The sequence below is a fragment of the Ooceraea biroi genome, chromosome 7 (genome assembly GCF_003672135.1).
Source record: "Ooceraea biroi isolate clonal line C1 chromosome 7, Obir_v5.4, whole genome shotgun sequence".
NCBI lineage: Eukaryota > Metazoa > Arthropoda > Insecta > Hymenoptera > Formicidae > Ooceraea > Ooceraea biroi.
In genome coordinates this window covers 6,635,934-6,650,787 of record NC_039512.1, presented here as the reverse complement: position 1 = coordinate 6,650,787, position 14,854 = coordinate 6,635,934, and the positions used below count along the sequence as shown (strand labels likewise).

At 40.0% G+C, this 14,854-nt stretch overlaps 1 protein-coding gene across 1 annotated transcript in view; it reads right to left on the bottom strand.

Moving 5' to 3' along the window:
• Positions 1-14,854, bottom strand: part of LOC105282087 (diacylglycerol O-acyltransferase 1) — an 86,210-nt gene that overhangs the window by 783 nt on the left and 70,573 nt on the right. Inside the window, exons 9-11 of the mRNA XM_011343801.3 lie at positions 10,687-10,731; positions 4,094-4,272; positions 474-624 (exon numbers count right to left, since the gene is read on the bottom strand). Of these exons, the coding sequence (XP_011342103.1) occupies positions 474-624; positions 4,094-4,272; positions 10,687-10,731 (375 nt within the window). The remainder of the gene's footprint in view (positions 1-473; positions 625-4,093; positions 4,273-10,686; positions 10,732-14,854) is intronic.

The following is a 14,854-nucleotide window of genomic DNA, read 5'->3' as shown; positions in this document are numbered from 1 at the left end:
CTACGTGAGATTTATACGACAGTTAAAGACATATTCGATACAAATTACTGTAATGCAACATCGCACACGTAGTTTTTTAATCATACGTGTAATCTTGCAATTAGGTACAAATTAATTCAGAGAAATCGAGCCTTTATTGATCTTTTTTTTCGAGAGGAGTTGGTACCCAATATACGGAGAGAAGTGTTATAAAATAACAGCGAAGATTTACGTTGTTTATTATCTTTTTATAAAGACTCAATTTCTTTAAAAAAACCGAATTAATTTATACACTTATTATTTAATAGAATTTTAGTTAACTGAATTTTAATCCATTTTTCAAGATCAGATGTTGTGATCTCGAACGATTCTGAATGTTATTGAAACTGTCTGAAGCCACACGGTCTTCGGCGGATCAACAAGAATTTCCTGGCGCTACAGTCAATATTTGCACAGTCAACAATACATGTGACGTAAACATGCGGAGTTCTTACCTGCCCCATCATGCCCATAAACGCCCATATCTTGAACGTTCTTAGAGGTACGCTGACAAGATACTCATGGAAGAAAGCACTGATGAAAAAAACGGTTATCGATGCCGTATTTTTACCATAGCCCATTTCTATAATCGGAATATAAAGATGCCTGCAACATATAAAAATATTATATATAAGATAAGATTATGTTACACAGATAATACAATACATAAATTCTTCGTTTGTAGATTTCCTTAAAGCTTAAAAGTGCTTGAAAAGGAAAAATACGCCTTTTTGTATCAAAACTACGTGAATTCCGCGTTCCTTTTCAGTGACTTTTATAAGAGGATCGGTCGACATGGTACGCCGGCTAAACTGCGCATTCGATTCAACAGAAAACGCTCTAAACAGCTCAATCTATTAAAACTTCTTATTCTAAGCCTGACAAAGAAAGGCATTTGGAACACGTCCGTCTATTATGCCGACAATGCTGTTATCGGTATCACAAAGGAACACGCATTTGTACAATTTCGGTGCTCCTGGACGGTTGTGAATACACGCGGAAACTGTTGAGCCAATAAAACGAATAAAAAGCGTGGCGGCGACAAACAAAAAGCGTGAAGCTGTTCGGGAAAATTAAAGTAACATTCTGGAGAGTTTCGTCGCAGATTGGCAACACTCTGCCGTTGCAGTTTGCGTTTGTACGCGAGACAAGCAGAAACGGGCGACTCGTTGGAAAAGGATCGTTAGCCGGCTGGTTATCGGTGACGGGATGCATCGGAAAGAAAGCAAAAACGATGGTATCCCGGGAGAGAAGGCGGAAACAGGAGCGCCGGGAAGCGGCGGAAGGAAGGAAAGAAAATTCAAAGATGGGACGTTGCCGACGACAGTTCTGAGAACTTTAGACCATGCACGTTTTGCCCACCGCCAGATTCCACCCCTGCGAACCTCCACCCCCTTCTTCTCCCCCGACCAAACCGTCGGCATTTTCCTCGCGCAAGGAGTGCCCGGGAAAATATCTCCAGTTATGGAAGTATTATAAGTGCCGCGGGGAATAAACAGCCTTAAGTGTGCATCGCGATGCGTATCGGCTTTTCCCATTACAAACCTGAAAAGGCGTCGTCGGGGCTGCCTTGACGCTGTCGTCAACGACGTCGCATCCCCGTGCGTCTACGTCGTCCGCCATCGTCTAGGGAGCATTTTCATTTTCACCTCGACCGCCCCTGCCGTCCTTCCTCCCCGCGCATACTATGGCTGCGTGCCAGTCGCAGAGTTGCAGTTTGCAATTGCAGCTGCGTATCTCGGTCGGGGTGGAAAAAAAGAAACGCGCAACCGTAAGGCGCGCAGGTGCGTCGCTGGGGTAAAAAAGGAACACGAGGATGGGGTGAGACTTTGAAATTCGTATCTTGGAGTCTCCATCCGGCGTCTCCTCAGCGCGCGAGCCTTATTTTCCTTTACTTTTATGTCATTTATAAAGGGAGCATGGCCAGTCATTTTCACGGTACGTGTCGCGTTTTATAAGGATGTGTTATGAGATGGCCTCACTTTGGTTGCGCGACGTTAGCTACCGCTTCACGTTATAATATTACCATCTGTCAGAACTAATTCGGAGCAGCGCGCTGTTTCTCAGCGCGATAAAAGTAACTCTGCCGCAGAGTGACATAAGTGACTCTGTCACAATATCATTCGTATAAATAGCGGTATCTCGTTACGTGACACTAAAAACAATTAGATGCGCAAACTATTATAAATTGTCGTGAAATATCCGGCATGAAGAATAGTGAATTATAATAGATTTTTATGTGACATTCATGGTAAACGCGCAGTTTGCACGTGGCAATTTCGGCGGCATTCCCTTTTCTCTCGGTCACATAATAAGAACTTCGTACGGCCACTTTTACAGGGATTTAAAGTTTCTTTTGGGCTACTTTCGAAGTACAAAGAACCCTGAGCGGGTTCTTGAAAGGAGGTCGTCACTATGGGCTCGAGTTGTTAGGTGCACGTGCGATGGGTAACCGTGGAAGATGGAAGGCCCGCCGGAAAAGTCTTTCGGAAGTTCGCTGATTGTATTGAGCGGGGGATGTATAATCTAATGTGGCGGCGAGAGACAGCCGAGATGTATGGGATGAAGGAGACATTTTAGGTGGAATAAAAGCTTCTCACACAGAAACTCATTCTTGTAAGATGAGATGTTGTCTCTCAAATAACGCATTATATACTAATATCTTTTCATGTATTATAACTGCTCGAAAATGTATACATGTAAATTTGATTTGTGCTTGTAATTTAGACAGAATTTCTCTCTCTCTTTCTTGTTTAACATATAACAAATAATAACAAATATGATAAGAATAGATAATACGGAATGTAAATATTTTTCATGTAACAAAATTTGATTAAGCTTATTGGATTAATAGGATTTTTGTAATTTTACAGAGAACAATAATCGTTCGCGCACGGTCGACAGCCAAAGCGCAAAATACTAGAGACAGCCAGCAACGAGTGATATCATTTTCCTTGCTCGCCTGATGTTTGTATGTAATTGGTACGGTGCGCGCCGGCGTTACCGAGGTAATACACGAGTGTTTCACGTCGGAATGACAGCCATAGCTGTGAAATAACCTCAGCGAGACGCGTATTGCATTATTATATAATCATGTTACTCCTATAGACGAGTCAAAGGTGCAAAGTGCGCCGGAGTAAAGCGCCGGAGTAAAGCGCCGGAAGAGTTTTTCTTTCTATGGGGCGGAAGATATGCGGGAGGCTGAGTATTACGGAGGGAAGAAATGGCGAGGATAAATAGCGCAAGAGAGCAGCTTGCGCAAAAGAGAAGGAGCGAGAAAAGAGAGAGGGGAAGGGGAAGAGTTGCAGGCAGAGGAGCTAAAGAAGTAGAAGAGATGAGACCGTCACGTCTCGCTACATGCCGGACCTTTGATCGACTTTCTCTGTTCCATCTAACCGAGGCTAAACTTCGTTAACGAGTATGCCCCGCTTTAAGGAGATTTAATTACATTTTTTGCGAGTGCCTGATGTCCCCACCTGGTTCTACGAGAACAAAAAGGAATTTCCGTGAATCAGAAGCACCTAGCCGCATGCAGCTGCTGTGCATTGTTCCTGATCACTTCGCGATTGACCGCGTTAAACTTCACCCGATGAAGCACATTTTAAGTATTGCTCGGCTATTACTATAAGACTTCTTTTTAATGAGTCCCTTAGTGACCCAGAGTTCACGTAATATCGATGTCTCCAAAATAAGATATTAAAGGTGTCATAATTAGAATATTATTTAAAAATGCAGTGAGCCAATATTTTCCATCTATATTCCCATCAATCAATAAATGACAATTCTTAATTTTTCGAATAAATATATGAATATTTCCTGGCTGATTTTCGACATTTTAAATTTGACAGTTGTTAGCTTGAATGACAGCTCATGGTCAGTAATAAATCTCAAATCGCAGATTGAACGTTATGAATTTTTTACATTACTTAATTTATTTAATATTCTATAAGATGGAGATATGCAATAATTGTACTGCGATCAGGACATTATTTCAATCTTCATCTTATAGCAAACAAAATTTGGGAAAAAGATTTTTATATTCAACAAATACATGGATAAAACTCGATTTACTTACCGTACAGCCCATCGATGCACTGGCATGTTCCAAGTTCTCCAGAATATGTCAATGTTGTTTGCGTTCCACCAATCACAATAGAAATTCCGATCCGCAAAATGTAGCAACTCGCCCATCAAGTTTAAGAAAGAGTGGAATATTAAATAGAAGAAACAAAGCCAAACTAAATGATTTGGTATCTGGAAAAATAAAGATGACACACATATAAACAATTGCATAAAAACCGACAAAATCTTACAATAATTGTTTCGCTTCTAATTTAGTCAGGAAAAATACTTTAATATTAAAAATTTGAATGTACGTGTGTGCCAAAAAGAAGAGAATAAAAATAGTTTGCTTGGCATAAATAAATTTAATTTATTAAACTTTATAAGCCCGAAACTTCATAATAAATAACGCTTCAAGTTTTAATTGAAAAGTAGTAATTTTTGATATATTGCTTTGATATATCTCTATCAAAAATGCAATTCCATATGAAATAAATATCTATATTTTTATTTCTAACACGGAATTGTTTATAGTACATAAAAATGACAAAAATTAGATTATTTTGTCAGCCATCATTCTTAATGTCTGGTATACTTGTAAAGAAATATTTTATATAAATATATTATTATAAATATAAATGTTATCACTGCAGAGATAAATCTTTAAATATCAATTTAACAACTTATTCAATATTTTAAATTATATGTTTTAAATAACTGACTTCTTCAGTAAATATTTTTTAATTTGGTACCATGCAAGACGACACATTTTCTTTTTCAAGGTATATTTAAAATCTCTAAATTATAAAATTAGAAAATATATATGCTATAGAAAAAGGAATAGGAAATACAAATTTTGCACCTTTATATTTTATTACAGTTATTAGAAAGTTTACGTAATAATCTCCTATGTACATAATTTGCGTAGCACATGTAAAAGCGGTAAAGAGCGCGGCCAAAACGCGAATAGCGCAGAAAGGAACTGCAATTACGGAAAAGTAGAAGAAAAACATCAAAGCTTTCTCTCGTTATATGTCACGTTCCTAATGGACTAAATAAAATACGATGCTTCCTAATGATGCCAGAAAAAGTTAACTTAGATGAGGATAATCTGCGCATAGAGACAGGCGTATTGCAGTACTATTTACGCATCTGCAGATGAAAGTGAGGTGATTACATAATGAACGTATAAATTATCCCATCTATGCCTTTAATTACACTTTAATGGTAGTAAGTAACGTAGATCAACTCTTTGATCATTTATCGCGTACATAATAAAATGCTGCATCAAAAGTCTTTGTCTATTTAATCGCAACCATATTTCCTTGTTAATCCTTCTTTTCTTGGTATTATCAAAGAATTAAGAAACAAGTAACGCATTATGTTGCAATAAATGCATCGCTATAAATTATCACTATTTCTCGACTTTTTTATTATCTATCTTAATTTCAAGACTAATTGTTTCCTTCTATATAATATTGATGTCGAAACGACAATATCGAAATAAATGTTGCCGCATCAAAGAAGTAGCGATGAGGGAGAAAAAAGCGGGCATGAGCTTGACCTGACATCAGACGAATACTTTCGCAAAAATTTCTCAACGGACCGCTCGCTTTCATGGCAAAGAATTTCAAAGTTATTTCGTTTCGGATGCCATTTCGGGGCCGCTGAGTCGCGGTATCATCCACGTGCTTCCACGGCTCCCATCCGGGCTCTTTCACGCGAGGCAAAGGACTTAATAATGTTGCCAAGCACAAAGGTCAAGTCTCTTGCGCCGCGAGGCATCCGCGGCACTTTCGCGAAAAAAGGACAGAGAGCCCTTCAGCACTTACTCCCAGTTTCTCGCAGCCTCTTCCGGCGTCCGGCGTAGTCCGGGAAAACTTACCTCGGCGTTTTAATTTCGTTTACCCGGGGATGCTACCGAGGGAGAAAAAAGGAAGACAGAGAGGGATCTGCGAAGAGAGTAGGAAAAGATCAGTTTCAGAGAGGAGCGGGGGCAGAGTAGAAGCCAGTGAATCGTTTGAGACACGTCGACGATACCACAAAGGAAAAAGCGGTAAAGTTTAAGCTGCCTCTGTGGCTAGAGGCTATCTGAAAAGGAAGCGCCTTCGCTTCAAGGATATATGGAAGATGTAAAATCTTGCCGGTCAAACATGACCAAAGGATACGTGCATGTGCGTTTCATCGGTACTGGGGAAGTTGAGGGAATGTTGAAAGCGCGGAAGGATGTTGATTTCGAGATGTTCGAGCGTCTTTATATATTCTCATCCATATCCGCGTATTTCGAATTCCGCAAACTTCATTTCTTGATATTCTCTCCGAACTTTGAGATTTTCTTGTTTGTCAGATATTTACATACGCATTAATACTGAATACCCAAATGTCTGGGAATTTATATGCCATATCGTAATGTATAATGCAACATATTTCTTTTCTTTACAAAAACCTCTGGAAATCAGATAGTTACTTTTTTTCTTCATTTAATCATATACAAAGAGTATTGATTAATAGAGAATTTCCTGAGGGGTTTTAATATCGGGACCAGCAAAGGATCCACGAGACATTGTTCGCACGAGTTGCGCGAGCAGCAAAACTCTCATTCATATTGATGCACAATTCAAACATCGATACCCGGCGCAAGAAACCAGCAATACCATCCGATTCGTGTTTGATCCCATCGCCGGCCGCATAACATTAATGCTTGCTTGGCTTACGTGCACCATCCGGCAGTCGATTTTCATCGATAATGCAGGAATATCGGATTACGAGGCGCCGGTGGGCGATCCGCGGGATTTTCTACATGCGCGTATCGATACGTACTTGATACAGATCGACGTATTCGCGTCATTATTAGTCATTGCGAAGAAAAAGTACGAAGGAGCAGTAAGTCGGCGTGCCTAACTACGCATCGCATTACCGTCGCTAATCGATATTTTCCATTTTCTTCCCGATCGCTGACGTTCTCCCTCCTCGGTCACTATCATTTCTACTGCCATTCTCTCTTCATGTCCCGGGGGTGCATGGCGTGTACCCGTCTATCGGAGACGTTCACGCTCGTTGGATCTAGAGGGACATTAACATGTGAAAGGTATAACCCAGTAATAACGTTCGGGATAGAGAATGTAAATATGGTCGGATTGAATTTTTTAACTTTATCGAAGCCGGTTATTGGCTCGCGAGTACAAGGAGTGGGGCTACATTTCACGAATAAGTATGCAAATGCTGAATAATCGAGGCTTTGCCGCTTAAGGCTGTTCTGAAAGAGTCATACTTAGATATTGATCGATGAAAGAGTATTTGACTACTCTCACTATTATTCAAAGATAGCTCAAGAATAACAGAATCAGCACGAATATTGCGACGATCCATACCAGGAACAGCATCCATTATCTTATATTTATCGATGTGCGAACGTTCTCCACGCCCGCGCCGTAGAGAGTTACATCAGAAATTCGATCTCACTCATTGGTACGTGCAACTCTTGCAATCGATGGATAAAAGCGGCTGTGACCGGATGACGTTGTAGCCGTCGTTTTGCACATCGTCGTCGAGCAATTTTCAAAGTCAAAGAGATTTCGGAACTAGGCAGTAACGCGTGTGAAGGTCGTGCGCGTGTGTGTAAAAGGCGACATCGAGCCAAGAGAGGGAAAGAGAGAGACCGAGAGAGAAGGCTGAGCCTCGTTGGCGAAGCAGACTGCGGGAAAATTGCGTTTCCCCATTACGATGAGATTAAAGTCCCGTTCCGCATTGCAGTCCCATCCTGTTTCTTCGGTGCCACCCTCGCACTGGACTTCGTACATAAAAACCGCAATTAACCCTCGACGGATCTCGGGGTCCACGGTACCCCCGCGGTTATTTGCGGTGTAAACGAAAAGTAAGGGCGTGCGAAAGATCGAGGGATGGTCTTGGTTCGGCGATCGGCAAACAATTATTTTTCCTCGGTGCGCGTAAAAGTAAACAGAATGTCGCGGTCGCCGTGAATGAGCAACCCTTTGCCAGGCCTTACTGGAAAGAAATCTTCCTTCCAGACATAGGTTCACCTTAGGGCACGTTTGCCCGCACGGCGCGGAATTTATTTTGCCCCCGGGTTAGTGCTTCCTCCCCCTTTTCCCTTCCCTTATTAAAGAACACAGCAAGGGATTCCTTTTCTGTTTCAACGACCAACGTTTTCTATTGCCGACGAGAAAATATTTTACTCTAGTCTGAAAGAGTCTAACTGAGAAGAAATCTCTTTTCAGATACAATTGTATATCGCGTTTCGCGTGTGAATTTATTTTGATATTGCAGCTGACCTAGTATCTAATTTCCCTCGTATTTGATCGGTTCGCTTTTGACGCCGGTATCAAGTCAGATAAAACGGATGAATCAATAAGCACAATCAGATTATGTCATACGCCGAGATAATAGTACGCAATATGCACGGCGATATTTGAATTTTCCATAAACAATATTCCATTTGCCGCATGTCGCAATTGTCAGAGCCGCGCCTCGTCCGGGCGCCTCGGCGGAAAAAGTCGGGAAAACTTGCGAGTCGACGAGTGCCGATAATTAACAGTAGAGCCAGCTCAATTAACGTGGGACGAAAGTTCCATAACAAGACCGGTCATGCACGACCGGTTGGTCTGCTGTTTTAATCGTGAATAATCGACGTCTACCGAACAGTCGGACGCGACGGGAAGGTCCGCGAGCGCGCGCTCCGTTATACACGCTCCCGAGGACAGTCGCTTTGGGACGAATTCGTATAATTGAATTCGGTTCACTGGACTCCGCTCAGCACTCGAAACACTACGGCCGGCTAGTTTCGATCCGGAGCATCCGAGCTAACGAGAGAATAACGAGCAACGGCGAACGAACGGACGCGGAATCGCTCGGACCGGTCTGAACGTCGAAGAGTAGCAGAGCGTGTCGACGCGCGATGCAAGGAGAACACGAATAAAAAGACTCGATGAGCGCTATAGCGCTCGCATGAACGAACCTTTGCATCACGCATATCGATTCATTTCTCTCCTTTCTTTTTCCATTTTCGCCTTTTTTCGCGTTACATACGTTCCCGATGCGCAGGATGTTCTAAAACAACCGTGCGTTCTTACAATTATTGTTACCGGAGTTTAAACTGCGAAAATTAGTTGCAGATTGTTTGCATATCAGAAAAAATGAATTAATCTCGTGTAATATCAAGCTAATATTAGATAAAATTCCTTTTGGAGATGAAAATTTCTTTCGAAAATTACTCCTATTTAAAAGAAGAAAACAATCGGCCATAAATCTAATAAGAAAGCTATCTTTATATTTAAGCTCCTCTGTGGATTTTGTAAATATCCAGTTACTGGAAAAAGTATGTTTCTTCAGATAGATTTACTGTCTCGACATATACTTTCTAGCAACTGCTTTTACAGTGGAAAGAAAAAACCGGCGAATCGGAAGTATCAAAACAACATCTTCGCCGTGTATCGCCGTGCATCGATCTCCCTGCGGACTTGGCGACAAACGACCTTTTTCCATCGTCGAGCGTGCATATTTCACCCGGAAGCGTCACGGGAATACGGCCGACGCACGAGGAAACTTAAATCAGGAATTCATAGATTCCAGCGTACTTTCCGCGAACGCCCTCAAGCCCTCGCAACGTCTCTGTACTCCTTCCAGAGATTCGCTCTTCCTTGCGAAGAAACACAACATTTTTCTATTTCATATTCTCGTGGATAGCTAGCAGATCCAACTTATCGTAAAGTAAAAAGCTGTAACCAAAAATATTGAAGCTAAATGTGTCTCTTGTATATACCATTCTCTTTCAGAAATCTAAAAATCTTATGCAGAAGTAGATGGCAAGTGAATAAAATGATAAATGAATTCTGCGATATCTGAAATAAAACTGCGCTACTTAATATTAAGAGTCCTAAATATTTAACGTTAGCCATCGTGAGAATTCTTAGACACACTGAATTACGTTCTCGCTCAGTCACCTGCCTGTGATTGCGCACTTATGCATTGAACGGATTTACAATGCTTTATATTAAGCGCGGCATTTATCGACGACACGTAGTTCGATACGAGTTTTCTCTGTCCTGCGTTTCGAGCCACGTTGGTAGTTGTGACAAAGTTCAAGCGAAAAGTGCGTTCTGCTGCAGGAGGGGAGAGATTGAATTCACAAATATTGCCTGGAGGCTTTTCTCCTAAGAGATGTGTTAGAGAAAAAGAAAGAAAATCTGGTATGGAAAATTGGAAAATATCTACGCTCTTGTGCAAATATGACTGCATAGACAGTGTTAGCATAACGACGAGTTTATCGTCAGGAAAGATTTAGCTGCTAAAATAAATTCGGTGTACCGTTATACCTATCTTTTAAAAGAACATGTGTAGAATAACATATATAATGGATTAATAAAACAATATATTTCAATGTAATTTTAATGTGGTATTTGGTATATATACTAATGGTATTTATGCTAATAAAAAATATTAAATTTTTTAGCTATAGAATACTTGTTTGTTTCATGATGAGATTGTAGAAAATATCAATTTGAAGCGTAAAATAGCGTATTTTGGATACACCCGGTACGCTTATAAATTTACACACGTATATACATAGATATATCTACACGTACTCACCGCCAGCTTGAGAAGACGTTCAGAGGCCTTGGCTACGTCCATATTCTGCAACGCAAACGAGAGAGGCACGAGATTATTAATGTAGAAGGTAAATACGTGGGAAACGTGCGGAAGGGGTGTGTTAAGAGAAAGAGGGGGCGGGAATGAGGCAGATATGCCCTCAAGCTGAACGCAAAACAAATGCAAGTTAAACGGGGTAAGGGGATGCGGGTGTGAGAAGGCGAAACGCGTTACCGACTACAAAACGTAACTTTCTAATTGGATTTGTGATCGTGAATACGATAAACCATCAGATCGCCGGGGCTGAATTATTTTGCACGTCACATGCAAATTGCGCGATTCGGAGAATCCGCGAAAAAGATCGTAATCGTGATGAAAGTTTCGAGTTGCGCGTTAAAGATAAATCGAATCAACGAGTCGTCAATTTTCTCTTGAAAAGCTGCAGTATATATTTGCAGCTTTACACAACGCACTGTAGTTCGCAGCAGTACAATTGGAGGTTTATTTTCGTATGAACGCCCATGCCAAATTAGATTAACGTCACCATCGGGAAAGCAAACCGCAATGTTTAATCCGCGTGTCGAAATGCACGGTTTTGCGATATCGTTTGTACCTCGATTTAAGAGAAATTTTATATTTGTATTTTATATGTATATCTCTTCGAGAAATGATGTATTCGTGTCTAACTGAAAAGCAGTTCTCAGATAATGTTCCTAAGAAACTATTTTATAATTTATATTTGAAACAAGTGATTAATTCTAATATCGTTGCAAGGATAATCAATCATTAAAAATCTCTCTCTCCATCTCTTATTATATATAATACATATAAGTAATCATTATACATCTACTTATTAAGTATTTTAATTAAGTATTCAATATCTGAATGTGTATAATCAGTATTAATTGTTTCTCGAGACGTAAAGTTATAATCTTAAAACATTTTTATTTAACTGCAGTAACTGTTAAAAGGATCCTCCACACTTCTTTTTTAGTATTAAAACCTATTCTCGTTATAAAAATATATTGTCAATGAACGGAAAAATATATAAATAAAAAAATATACAGCCACTATAGCCATTTAAAGTAAACGTTTTTTAATTTAATTTCCACCATTTTATTATGCCTGACATACGAGAAATTCACATATAATTTTAAATTATTTAATTAGCGAATTTGAACTAAAGTAAATTTAAAATTTAACCATGTGACATTTTACTGTACCACAAGCTAATCTTGGAATAATATTATTTTAAAGATGCAATCCATTTACGTTTTAGTGCAAGCATTTAATTTATTGACATAACTTAATTATATTATCGATATCCGCATTTATGTGAAATACGTTTTCCAAAACCGGAATTTCATATATTTTGGATGTAATTAAATTTAATATTTCAATCCAGTATAATTAAATTAATCAGCGGAGTTCACGACACATTCGTTATTGCATTTAAAGCCCGTTATTAAATTATTTAGGGAGAAATTTTTAACTTGATTTAATCTCTGCTATCGGATAAAGATATCCGTTTTCTTTCCCCGAATCTCGGATTTACATTCGGTGTACGTCGAACGAGCTTTTCGCCGATGGAATTGATATTTCACCGTGCGCGGTGCTAATTGTACATGGGGGAAGGAAATCATCCCTTTGGCGTTCCGTCAGAGTGACACTTGTCGAGAGGTCCCTCCGAATGCTACAACAACCAGCCATACGCTACACTTGCAAGTAAATACCTCTTTAGCGCTTCCCCGCAACTTCAACAATCATTACTGTGCGCATGTATGTACGCGCTAATAGCTGCACTTCATCTTTGACAGATAGTTTCCCTTTGTTGAATGAAAAATCACGACTCTCTGAGAAATATTAATAATTCTCGTAACAAACTATACATATTGTAACGCAATATGTGCGTAATGTGTAAACTCTTTTTGACACGCTTAAACTCTGATGTGATTTTCATAAAATACTGTAATGAAAATATCTCAATCTCTGAAAATGTCTCTAAATACAATATTGCTTTCTGACTTTTAATTAATGTGATATGATGATAAACATAACAAAATTATAGATTTAGTGACAACATAACATAACCAAATCACGCTAATTGCTAATTAACTTGACATAGTATTATTACAATTATTATTCTGCAATACATGCATTACAATAATAGTTAATTAAATCACTCGCATTTATACTCGCCGTTGCAATGAGTTAAATAGAAAAACGATAAGTATGAAATAGAGAATAACGCTATTATCTGGTGATCCGCAAGTTAATATGTAACGTACGAAACGAATAATGAATCGCGTATTCTGTCTGTGCATCTTCGATAGACGATACAACTGATTATCGTAATGGTCTCGCTATTATACGTGGAAGCTTGGAAACTAATTGCGGTAAATTGCCGGTTTAAAGGGACGCAATTCACGCAAGTGGCACTAAAGCTTAAAGACTGTATCGTAAACAAACGCTTACGTTTCAAAGAAAATGATTTTTTTATGACAGCAACAAGTTGTCCCAACGAGAATTTCATGTTTCCTTAGCATCAACTTTATAGCCCAGCTTAATGAGGCACGATACTTTACGCGGCCTGATAATTACGACCTGAGACAAATGGCGAGCTCGGCTTGCGCTCGCTACGCATCTACTATAAAACGCGGCTTTCCTGTGTGTAATTGAACGATTAAAAGAAGCCTCTTAAGGGAACACGGCGTTGAAAACGATCTAGAGAACATAGTACAAGCAGGAAAAAACTTGATAAAAGCTTGATTCAAAACTTTTACGATACAAGTTATAATCGTGCCGCATGTTAAGTCTATCGCTGTTTATCTAGTTGTTTCACACGGAGAAGCGAGCAAGTTGAGTTTGTATTCCTCTGAAATCATAGCATTCCAAATGATCACATTCTGCCAGGAGCTGCGAGGTTACTCGGTGGCTCGAGAGGACCTCCGCGAATGAATAGCGGCACTCGAGACGAGCGAACGAAAGAAGGGGAAAGTGGAGGACGTTCAAAGGATCGAAAATAAAAGCAGAGCGGATTTTCCCCTCGGAAGATCGCGTCCGAAAAATCTCACGTAGCTAGCCTAGCCTTAGGTCATTTCTCTCATTTCTTTCCATTTCCCGTTTTTCTTTCGCCTCTTCCGTCTATCCGTCTTGTTGCCGTTGCATTCGAAGGTGGTTAGTTTCCAGCCGAGAACTAGAAATCCGCGAGAAGGAAATTCATAAATGCGTCATAAATGCGCCAATAATTTTTTATCAATTTACGGATGTACAGATGTAACATAATTAATGGATAATATAATTAAAAACACATCGTGACCGTGCAATAAGACCAATAACCGGCAAGATGTTAGTTAAATTAAACATAAACGACATGTCTTACATACAGAAAAATGTCAACGCAAGAAAATACAAGATATCTGCGTGAAAGCCGCGCATTAATATTCTTCAAAAACTTTTTCGCGCAACAACTTCGCTCCTTTGTTGTGTCATTTTTATTTAACGGTAGTGCAACTAAGAGAATGTCACTCTTCTCGCGGCGGCGTGAAAGCGAGCACTGTTCGTGGCACTCCGTAAGAATATACACATTGCGGAACGCCAAATGCGAGAAAAAACGAGAAAAAGAAAAGATAAACGCAAAGAAGAAACGTGAAGAAGGGGGGGGGGAGGAGGTAAGAAAAGGTTTCCTCGTTGTCGCGCCGTCGAGGAAACGGGAAGACCCCATCCGACCCCCTCTGTCGTCGACGGCCGTTTTCTTCGTCCGCCGTCGTTTCAATTAGCGCCAAGAGATTTACGGCTTTGCATCCAGGAACACCTTGCTCTGCTGCTGAGAAGAGTCCTCGAGATACCGAGAATTCGCTCCAGTCGAATTGAATCCCGGCTGGTCGACAATGGCGAACGAGAAGTACTTATGTAGACCTCGCGCCCTTTCGTCGCCGATCCTTCATCGCGCATGCACGCCAGTAGATGTTTAAGGGTGGTTTTACGAGCGGGGATTGATTTGCCGATAGGAGATTCTTGGAGTTTATCTAAATTGATAAGTTGTCGGAGGAAAGCCTTTACTGACATTGGAGTGAAATCACTGTAACGCTTAGGACAGCGTGCAGCGTTAGCAAAAATTATTTATCATTATACTAGTTGAAGTATCATAAAAATAGTATTTATAAAA